This window comes from Schistocerca piceifrons, chromosome X (assembly GCF_021461385.2).
Source record: "Schistocerca piceifrons isolate TAMUIC-IGC-003096 chromosome X, iqSchPice1.1, whole genome shotgun sequence".
Taxonomy (NCBI): Eukaryota; Metazoa; Arthropoda; class Insecta; order Orthoptera; family Acrididae; genus Schistocerca; species Schistocerca piceifrons.
This window is the reverse complement of record NC_060149.1, coordinates 652,052,990-652,065,106: the sequence shown is the minus strand read 5'-3', so window position 1 is coordinate 652,065,106 and position 12,117 is coordinate 652,052,990. Positions and strand designations below refer to the sequence as shown.

Below are 12,117 nucleotides of genomic sequence, written 5' to 3'. Positions count from 1 at the left end.
CCATAGTTGCCCATGCATACATGATGGTAGCAGTCAGCAACTTACAACGAAGAATTTTACTCGTATTGGCAAATAAAATACGTTTTGAGTGCTTTTGCGTTAGCATGTGTGTATGTGTGTGTGTGTGTGTGTGTGTGTGTGTGTGGGTGTGTGTGTGTGTGTGTGTGTGTGTGTTGTCTACTGCAAAACACGACGTTTCATTTCATTTGTAAATCTATATAGCCACTGTATCTCATGACTTGACTACAGTGTAGTATCTGACTTCGGCACAGCATGAGTGCAGTAAAGCGATCTGTGTAAGTAACCATCCAACTCTGTTTTTTTGTTTCTGACGATGCTTGGCTACAGTAGCCTTGTAACTATCTTATGGAATTCAGTATGTGTACATTTAAATGTTTATGGTAATTCTTTAATTAATGTGCAAATTAAAAAATATGTGTAAGACTTTTGATTTTTTTACGCAGTGTTGAAGACCAACTCACTTAGGTTCGGTAGAAAGAATAATAGCATATCAGCTCTTCCGTTAATATTTTTTTAATTTTATTTACACGTCAAGTTCCGTAGAACCAAATTGATGAGCAAATCTCCAAGGTCGTGGAACGTCTCAGTACATGAAATTACAACATAAAAGTAATAACAGATAAAAATAAAATGTTTATGAACCCGAAAAATGTCAATCCATAAGTTTAAGTAAACGCAGTCAACAATGCAACAAGAATCAGCTTAATTTTTCAAGGAACTTCTCGACAGAACAGAAGAAGTGAGCCATGAGGAAACTCTTCAGTTTCGATTTGTTTGAAAACGAGTGGTAGCATACTGAAAATGGATGGAGCACTACAGTACAGGATTCTGATAGCTAGACGACGTTGGCCAATCAGTGTGGTGGATATCTTCACCTTCGAGAAATTTGTGCACTACAGAAGGTGACTGCGGACAGACAACACTATCCATAGCGTGGTAGTATGCAGCAGCCTCTCCTTCGAAGCATAACACGTACGACTACAGGACATTGTCTCCGCGCCTCTAGGATTAACAGTATTCTGGACTACCAACGAAGATATGAAGCATTTTTAAATATCTATTTTCTGGCATAATAACAAAATAATTCACATAAATAACGATTTTCAGGCGCTCTTCAGTTCTATAAGAACCAAATGAAAGTGAATTTCAGATACAATTTTAAATATTTTAACATGGAACATTGTTAAAATTTAAATCTTCCGAGACTGTCACACCATAGTGGGAAACAGTGATAATCTCAGTGTTACATGTAACAGCATTATTAACCAGTACAAACGGTGAGAAAATCTTACATTTTCATAGCATTGACGCATTGGAGTTGCCACAGCGTGAAACATTCGATGGTATACAGAATTGAAAACAATGATCTTACAAGACCAGTGCAAAATAAAATGCAAACTTCAAAAATAAAATTGAAAAGAAAACAAGACGGTTATATAAGAACATTTTCCTACAAACAAATGGATATAACCTGCCCTCATTACTTTAAATAGCTACGTGCCTGATCTACATCACAGTATGACGTAACTGCATCACTCGAACTACAATTTGGTCACTTATAATACCTGAAAAAATCCACATCGTAACTGTTTACGTCCTTTAAAAACTCTTTTCCGAGATAAGATGTGTACTAAATATTAAAGATGAGTATTACATACATAGCAAAAATATATTCAAACATTTTATTTAAACAAGGTTTTTTTCCATCTTAAAGTACCATAACGATAAACAACATTTGTATATACAGGATGTTCCGAAACTATCCGTTCAAATTAACACAGGAGATAGACAGCATTAAAACGAATATATTTCAATAAGGAAAATATGGTCTCCGAAGTCAACTTGTAATGTTAGTGGTGCTGACGTAAGTTGTTGTATCGGTTTCGCTGACTGGAAATGTGTACTGCCATTCAAATATCAACAATTCGCATGTTGGGACAAATGTGGGTCCACGACGTACTCGATATCGTGCTCATCAATGGGATTCGGTGTTAATATGTGCGCGGCATTCTCAGTGGTAGGCTAATTGGACCATAGATACTTTCATTCCGCCTCAACGGAAAGAGATATCGCGTTTTCACGGAACATGTGTTGTCAGAACTGCTGGAGGATGTACCTCTCAATGCTAGACAAAGTATGTCCCGCCAGCACGATAACGTGCCTAACCGTTTCAGCACTGCTGTGGGAAATCATCTGAAAGCCACTTTCGGGAATCGATGGATCGATAGAGGTGGCTCTTCGGCCTGGCCTTCCGCGTCACTTGACCTCGAGTGTTTAGATTTCTTCTTCTGGGGGCATATGAAGCAGCTGGTGTAGGAAGCCGTTGTGGAAACAGAAGAAGACCTCTTCACTTGAATTGCGGTCGCTCCTGGTGCCATTCCCGACGTGCCAGCAGATTTCGAACGGGCTGGACAATCTATGGTCCGACGATGCACTGCGTGCATACAGGCCAATGGTAGCGCATCCGAGCAGTTCCTGAGAAGGCCACTGCTGTAAATTAGCACACTGAACTACCTCCTGTGTAAATCGTCCACAGCATCAGAAATTGCGGTCACCCAACATATGTACCGTAACTAAATATATTTGTTTTGGTGTGTTTCTTTGCGTGGCCAACTTCCGCAGCAATTGATGACATCAGTTATTATTTGTTTCTTCGTCTTAAGCTTAATGCAATTTAACTAAATAGAGTTTTACATCGGACGGTTTTCGACTGAATTTATAAAGTATCTTCTGTGGTTATTGTTTTGCTGTTCTCTACCTCCTGTAGGTGTGTGGAAAATTTAAACAGTCATTCATCTTTGTACAGTGAGTAGTACTCATAATATTATAAACAATGTATCAATAACTTTCTACATTTACAAATAAAAAAGTAGAACTGTATTTCGATTGTATGGATCTGAAAACGCTTGATGTCTGCTGGGCAGATTGTTTCTATGAAATACTTCGTAAATAAACATTTTAAACATTTTGTAAGTCACTGTTTTTATCCACACAGTGACAAACACATCATATTTTCCAAAAACATTAATATTCGTACATACATCGAGTATGATCTCTGTTCACACCAAGGTCCCATCGCCACCAGTCTGGTTCCTGTCCACGAGATTCCCGTGACTCCACTAGTTACCATTTCCCCTGCTGATGCTTGTGCAACAAAAATAATTATGAGAAATCAGTTGGGTTCATTTCTGGGGAATCTGCATCAAGGCACTTAAGGATTCCAAATGAAGTCTTTGGACCATTACGTTGTAAATTTCACCAGGCCTTATTCACAGTTATGCTTAACTTTTGTACACTAGTTTCATGTTTTCTAAGTACAAGGCTCCTCTCGTAGGAAAACCAAGAGGACTGCCCATAGATGTTGACGTCATAAATTGCGTCTCTGAGTCTTCTGTACTACTGCAGTTACTGGCAATAACATCACCTCTTAGAGAACGGCCTTTTATCGTTACAAACTGTGGAATATACTTATAGAATGGTTCCCGCGATGTACTTACTGTCGACTATTTCAGTAGAGTTTCCGTCATGGTCATTACTTTTCGGGTTAAAGTGCCTGGAATTCGGCTAGATCTCCTGACCTTTCCCCAATAAAAAGCTTACAGGGTGAAATTAGAAGCGACCTCCAGAAAGCACGTTCAGTGCTCAGGCTTATCGCGGGACGTCATCAGACAGCTGTGCGAAGCCTGGCAGCTATTCTCAAAACGAAGGCAAGAACACTACCTGCTCGCAAGAGACGTATCGGAACGTTCAGTAATAGTGTGGATGACTCGCTGAGGTTGAAATCGTTTCCTATCATCGATACTTTCTCCCTTCGTCCTAAATTTCACTCCATGAGAAAGTGCCCATTCTGTGCAACAGTTTCTCCCTCAGGTGTTTGTGGCATTAATACTGCGTATTACACACAAAAGTCATATACTTACTTCCTTCAAACGTGTCTAATGCTGTGCAGTAAGATGAAATCACAAGAAAGGAAAAGAAGCGAAGCAGGTGATAAACCTGAAAGAATCTTTGTCTTGTCATATATAGTTGGAAGATGACAATGGTAAACCACCTTCACCACGATCTTTTCCGGAAACGAACGGGCCTTTCATTGACTCCAAATGTAATTAACGAAACTTTTCATTTAATATACACAGGTAGGGGCTTACGTAAACGCTCATGTAAACTACGGTTTTTCTCTCAAAATATCAGATATTAACACAAATCAATATATTAGGCACATTTTTTTGTTTATATGGAGAAAATGTGTTTGAGATTTCTCTTTAAAATATCTTTGGCCTTCATTTTATTACAGATGATCTTATTTTATGGGTGGAAATAGTGCTTATATTATTCTATACTTATCTTTAGCTATACACTAAATATGCTTTCCACACTTCGTTTCAGGCCCAACGCTTGTGTTGTGGAGGAAGTACCCGGGACGAAGCTGCGATTCTACACAGAGTGCAAGTACTGGCGCAACAGAGACATCTGCGGACAAAAAACGTAAGTTATTCTGAAGTGTCAGTCCTCGTGTTTAGCTCATTCACAAATGATGTAACTAACAACATGCTACATAACGCAGACAAGACATACGCAGGCAAAAATTTTCGCTGTTTTATTTTATTTTATTTTTTTGTAGCACTATGGAACTTAACATCTATGGTCAGCAGCCCCCTAGAACTTAGAACTACTTAAACCTAACTAACCTAAGGACATCACACAACACCCAGTCATCAAGAGGCAGAGAAAATCCCTGACCCCGCCGGGAATCGAATCCGGGAACCCGGGCGTGGGAAGCGAGAACGCTACCGCACGACCACGAGCTGCGAACCTTTTCCTTGTTGCTCGGATGAATTCTTTTCGGTTATTGCCTATTACCAAAACTTTTTTATCACTGAAGACGATAACATTTTATCCTTGTGACAATGGAAATGATTTTCTATCAATTATGAAATGTCGCAGAGGCAGCGTACCTTGAAAATATTTTCATTCACCAGACACGAGGTAGAGTCCGGAGTCAGATTCTCTTCGCCGTCTTTCAGGGTACAAGAACTATGATTAACTGATAAGAAAGGGTAATGAACTGTTCAATGAGCAAAATTAAGTACCTCGTTTTGGTGACTCGTTTGTCTGTCTTTTATTTGTTATTTGTCCACGGGAAGACTACTCGAAAAATCTGAAAAAAGCTAGATTAGCCAGCAAGACAACATTCGTCGTATGATCTATTTATTCCCTAGCAAATGTACACCGATCTTAGCTTTTAGTGTGCTATGTCTAGGCGTTACAACCCGCCATACCTTTTCCCGTTCGTTACGCGCGTACAATTTTTCCTATACAACCTACCTTCTCCGCGTTTCCTCCAGTTCAGTCAAGCCGGTATCATACATAAAACCCATTTCATACCTCTTCTTGTGATGATAAATACTTAATATTTCACTCACGTGATCTGCTTCATTAGAGTAACACAATTGAGTAGATATTTGCAACTACGTTTCTCCTCCTTAACATTTAGTGCAGACAGTGCTGTATTATTCAGTGTTACGATTACAGTAAGCTGAGTTCACCACATTATCGAAACATTTTTGGGCACTTCACTCCTTTGGCAACGCTGTTGCACATACCGTGTCTGATGGGTCCGCCACACTATCTCTAAACTCATACTGTGTACACTTTATAGGCTCAGTCTGTAACAAATCGTCTACGAAGTGATGTATGCACGAAGATGTCGCATGGGAAATTATGTGTCGTAAAGTAACGAAGGAATCATTAAATAATTTTAGAAATAAGATGATCTATTCCTTCATCAACATGCATTCTTCAGAAAAAAGGAGAGGACTTGAATCTCACGCGGGGTGTTACCCTGATATATTCTCTTCCTATTGTAGGAAATTTATTCTGTAAGCTCAGGGAGAATTTGTTTTCAATTTTCCATGAGACAGACGTCGGGGAAATCAATTTTCAACTTGAAGTGTCTCTTCACTTTAGTATAAAGGGGGTGAGATATTCTAATCTACCTTACATGTTATCCTCAAAGTTAACACCAGACAGTTCATCTTCAGCAAAAATAAACGCGTAGGATTCTGCAACTTTGTGAATTTGGATCAGTAGACCTTGTTTTGGTTAATGTGCAATGTGATATTCGAGTGCTTTATGGTAAACTAGAGTATCTCCCTCCTGTGTCAAGAAATCCCGGTGTCAGTTTGCCTGTCTTCTGCAAATATAGCATTTCTCAAAAGAGTATTCTCTTTTGTAATGTGAGAAGCCACTTTACTAAGCAAATACTGAGATACACTTTCATCTATTCGTAAGTATGTTACGTCCTCCACAAGCTGCTCACGTAACACATTTTGCTGAATGCTTTTACTATCTCGACGTAATACCTATGGCTTCATTGAAGTATGTTTCCTTTTTTTCCGCCGCTTTTCTTCCAAACACACACACAGTGCAGTTGTGGAACTAGCAACTGCAGTGCATAAATAATAGATTGTCGTCCGCCATCTTGAAATTTGATGAAAAATATGAAGACAGTGTAATACCCCTGTTTAGCGCCACGTCAGATATCTTTTTCAAACAAATTTGATGAATATTTGATCGTATCTTTGACCAAATCTTTGTCAAACAAATATGATAATGTAATACCGGCCTAAGTTCACTAGACAAAATCTTAGACATCTCCTTTTAGAGGGCGCGATATTCGCTTTACAGTGTCGTTGCTGTTGCAGAACTGGTACCATGTGGTCATGTGACCTTCCACCATTGACGCAAGTCATAGGAATACTTCAAGATTTTAAACATGGCTGCAGCAGCAACTGTTAAAATTCTTCACAATAAAAGGATGATAGCCAAAACAGTTGCCGGATAAAATTTTTTTATTAAAATTCTTGACCAAGGTTTCGGTACATGTTGACCCTGCGCCCATTACACATGTTGTACAAATGGAGATGTCTTAATTACTGACGACGCCTTTGGCATAATTGTTTTATTATTCTCCATTGCATGATGTAATTTTAGAAGTTTTACTTCTGATGAAGGTATATTTACATGTACCGAAACCTTTGTCAAGAATTTTAATAAAAAAATTTTATCCTGCAACTGTTTTGGCTGTCATCCTTTTATTGTCATAGGAATACAGTGGTATACAGTGAAGAGCCAAAGAAACTGGTACACCTGTCCAATGTCGTGTAGGGCCCCCGCGAGCACGTAGAAGTACCGCAATACGACGCGGCATGGGCTCGGCTAATGTCTGAAGTAGTGCTGGAGGGAACTGACACCATGAATCCTGCAGGGCTGTCGATAAATCCGTAAGAGTACGAGGGAGTGGAGATCTCTTCTGAACAGCACGTTGCAAGGATGCAGGTGATCAGACAGGATGTTTATGTACGTGTCACCTGTCAAAGTCGTATCTAGGCGTATCTGGGGTCCCACGTCATTCCAATTGCACACGCCCCACACAATTACAGAGCCTCCACCAGCTTGAACAGTCCCCTGTCGAAAAGAAGGGCCATGGATTCATGCAGTTATCTCTGTACCCGTACACGTCCATCCGCTCGATACAATTTAAAACGAGACTCGTCCAACCAGGCAACATGATTGCAGTCATCAACAGTCCAATTTCTGTTTTGACGGGCGCAGGTGAGTCGTAAGTCTTTGTTTAGTGTAATCATCAAGGGTACACGAGTAGATCTTCGGCTCCGAAAGCCCATATCGATCATGTTTCGTTGAATGGTTCGCACGCTGACACTTGTTGCTGACCCAGCATTGAAATCTGCAGCAATTTGCGGAAGGGTTGCACTTCTGTCACGCTGAACATTTCTCTACAGTCGTCGTTGGTCCCTTTCTTGCAGGATTTTTTTCCGGCTGCAGTGATTTCGGAGATTCGATGTTTTATCGGATTCCTGATATTCACAGTACACTCGTGAAATGGTCGTACGGGAAAATCCCTACTTCATCGCTACCTCGGAGATGCTGTGTCCCATGGCCGTGCACCGACTATAATACCACGTTCGAACTCACTTAAATCTTCAGCCGGCCGAGCGGTTCTAGGCGCTACAGTCTGGAAGCGAGCGACCGCTACGGTCGCAGGTTCGAATCCTGTCTCGGGCATGGATGTGTGTGATGTCCGCAGGTTAGTTAGGTTTAAGTAGTTCTAAGTTCTAGGGGACTGATGACCTCAGCAGTTAAGTCCCATAGTGCTCAGAGCCATTTGAACCATCTGTATATGAAAACGCGTGCCTATATCAGTTTCTTTGGGGCTTCAGTGAGTGTGCCAATCGGTTGTAATGAATCAACGCAGTTACGTTGGGTCGACGTGGAGACTTGACAGAATGGCAGAAAGCAGCTACCGCGTTTGGACACGCCCTTGACCACACCAAGAATGAAGTTACTCGATTTGTTGGCGTATCAATGCGGATAGTCCAACGTGTCTACTGGGAGTAGTGTACCACTCGCAGCCTCGGCGTTAGAACAGTGGATGTAAAAAGTTCCTTACCGACAGTGCGAGAAGACGAGTGTTAAGCATTGTCAGTGACAACCGGTTTCAAACACGTCAGAAATTATCGCCGTCAGTGAAAGCATGTCTACCGCAACCAGTTTTCGAGCGAACATTGCTAATGAAACAGCTTGCATAGAACATCTGGAATCGGGTACCTCTCAAAAGACCATCCTCACAGCGGCATATAAAATTTCACATATCTGATGGTGTAAACAATACAGAAACTAGACAGTAGCTGACTGGACGTCGAGTTGCGAGTTTACCTGGTTTCCAGTGATACAAGGCGTCGACTGTACCGACGGCACAACGAGGCGTTTAACACAGAGTGTGTGGAGGTCTTCCAAGATGACAACACCCATCTTCACAGAGCTGCACGCACACGTTCTTGGTTTGATGAGCATTCAGGCTTCATATCGCACCTCGACTGGTCCGCTAAACCTCCCGCTTATAATCCCGTAGAAACCTTTGGAACTGTCTGGAACAACACGTCAATTGTGGCAACCAGCATCCCACCAATTTGGTAGCTTTGCGGGATATAATCATCAATGAATGTATATGGTATACCCGAAGAAGCTTGTAGACTATTTTCCTCGACGAACTGGTTCAAATGGCTCAAATGGCTCTAAACAATATGGGACTTAACATCTGAAGTCATCAGTCCCCTAAACTTAGTACTACTTAAACCTAACTAACCTAAGTACATCACACACACCCATGCCCGTCGCAGGATTCGAACCTGTGATAGCAGCAGCAGCGCGGTTCGTGACTGAAGCTCCTAGAACCGCTCGGTCACTGCGGCCGGCTCGATGTACTGAAGACATTACCAAAACTAGATTCGGTGTTACACGGTGTTAGCGTGTTATATCCAAGGAGTGACAAACATTTTTTCAGGTGTGTTTGTATGTACTTCTCCAGCTAACCTAATACTACTGCTACCACGGCTAACTAGGGGGTGAATCCGAACTAAATTCACAAAATTTCGGTTGTTGCTCAGGGACACATTTTTTGACCCTGTTTTTGTATAGTGGTCTTCGGTGGCTCATTACAGACTAATTATGTAATTATTATTTATTCAATTTATTACCCCAGTTACCTCCTTTTCAGTGAAAATACCGGCACAACGGTGTAAAAGCCTATAACATGCAATTATCAGAACGTACTGGCTGGTTATAATTGAAGCGCAGCAACTCACGGAGATCCAGAGTTGGCTGTAGTTATCTTACTGCAGCAAAACTTGGTAGATATGTTAATACGCTCTTGCGGAATCGATTTACACGGGAAAAAAAAGTTAGCCGGCCGGAGTGGCCGAGCTGTTCTAGGCGCCACAGTCTGGAACCGCGCGACCGCTACGGTCGCAGGTTCGAATCCTGCCTCGGGCATGGATGTGTGCGATGTCCTTAGGTTAAAGCAGCTCTAAGTTCTAGGGGACTGATGACCTCAGAAGTTAAGTCCCATAGTGCTCACAGCCATTTGAACCATTTTTTTGAAAAAAAGTTAGTTCCAGTTTCGGCCATCAAGTGCCAATCTTGTGCTGTGAAAGACGAAAGAAATGTAGTAGAGCATGCATATCCGAAGGAGCATTTCATCGAACTATATACACACTGTAAAATACAGACACTGTCCTAATGTACTTAATGCCAAAGCAAGGCAATCTAACAATCAAAACACTGTCTCTCCCTGTGCGGGAAACATACAATTTGTTTGCGAGCACTATGGTTTGTAGACACTGGGACGTATGGAAGTTTGGCTCTGGCCGTTGAGTCGTGCACGTATAGCCATAGCGGTAAAGGCGACAGGTCGCCTAAAGCGAGAAATCCGGTTTCGCGTCCCAGTCTTGCACAAATTTTCGAATGTTACAAATTAATCGCGCAGCCGTTGTAGAATCCTCAATTTGCGAATGCATTTCATAATACAATAGAAATATTTCTATATGTAATGGATTAGGAAAAGGATGTGGGCAGCATCTCGTCTACGTCTCCGGTGATGATATTGAAGAAATTGTGTAAGCGGCGATTAACAATAAAATCAACATTGTGCCTTTCTCACTTGTCTGACCTTTTCTGCACACGTCCTGTTGCTAATCCATTATATGTGGACACATTTCTTGCTTTGACAGAGCCAGATTTGTACCTGGCAGCCCAAATTCAAACTATTTTTTTCCAGCGCAGATCGGTTTCGCATTAACGCATGAGACTATCTACCAAGTTTCACTGTCATCCGATAACTACAGTCCCCACTTTCTAGGAGTAGCTGCACTTAAATTACAACCATCCACAACAGCACTAAACATAGAGTAATGCAACAACTCTGAGACGAATCGTGTACCCTGTGATGTGGTTACTGTCTATGCGGAAACAATTCAGCATAACGTCGCTGTGACGCTTTCTATTGCGTTCAGTGAGCCCACAGTAGAGCTGCACATTGGCAACGCTTCATTAGTAAACCTGCCTACACTGGTGTGTATCATTCTTAAGGTACAGCTAACACTGCCGGAGAAGCAAACTCGAGACAGACCTGGGCAGCACTCAATACAAGTTTGAGGACGAAGAGTAAATGGTCATTACTTTTGTCTACAGCAGTTTTCTTGAGTGAACGGAACAAGTTTGTTTCCAAGCAAGACACACAGCGCATACCGACGGCATTTGCACTGTTGTGTCAATATTTTTACTGCAACGCAGATACAAAGATAAACGAGGGTAGGAAGTCAAATAAAATGCAGTTACTCAGTGCACTACAGGCAGTCTCATTACTGGCTAGAGCAGGTATTCACTATATCTACTTGAAATGAGTTGTAAACAATAATTAACAACAACAGTCTTTTGCACGTTAGTTTTCGGAAAGAAACTCCATCGCTCCCCAGTTCATAGATGTTGCCTGTTGGTTCCTTGGACGCTTCCAAGGGCGTTGTAATGGAATTCTTACTAATAATTCCGTCTAGGTTTCCTATATTTTCTATAATAATCCTTTTTCAATCTATACGGAATTTATTGTACGGGTAATTAAGTAAGCGGCCTCGTACCGGAGATTTTACCTCATTACTTATTAGTAATGACATATGCATCTAGCGTTATCTCCTGGCTATCTGATTGTAGAGTACGACTCCCTCCATTGGAAGAAACATCATTGTCGTCACTGTTGACAACAGGAGGCTATTTTCGATCTGATTGGGCAGTTTGCGCGCTGCTAGCTGTCCAGATACTGGAGTTTTTAACATCAAATGTCTGCGCCGAGTAGCTTCTCGGTCTTCCGTCAAAATCGCCCATAGCACAGCGGATAGCGAGTGCCGCGCTATTCAACCCGTTTCTGAAATGATGTCTCTATCGAGGTAGAAGTTGAGTGTGACAGTGAAGTTACCTGGTCACGAATAACAGGTGTAGGTGAAAACAAGTAAATTGTTGAATGATTTTACAGGACACCCAATTCTGCTGTGACAATTCTAGAATCATTCAAAGATAGTTTACTGTCAGTAGCGCGTAAATACCCAGATCATGCAATACTAGTTGGAGGAGACTTTAACCTACCGAGTAGAGACTGGGATGTCTATGGATTCACTGCCAGGGGTACAGAAATACTGGAAACTGTCTTGAGCAGCTGGCTCGGCAGCCCACACGCAATGGAATTAT

General features: G+C 41.5%; 1 protein-coding gene across 1 annotated transcript in view; it reads left to right on the top strand.

Annotated features, from left to right (window-relative positions):
- Positions 1–12,117, top strand: part of LOC124722573 (transforming growth factor-beta-induced protein ig-h3-like) — a 345,746-nt gene that overhangs the window by 146,855 nt on the left and 186,774 nt on the right. The window contains exon 2 of the mRNA XM_047247712.1: positions 4,408–4,506. Coding sequence (XP_047103668.1) covers positions 4,408–4,506 — 99 coding nt within the window. The remainder of the gene's footprint in view (positions 1–4,407; positions 4,507–12,117) is intronic.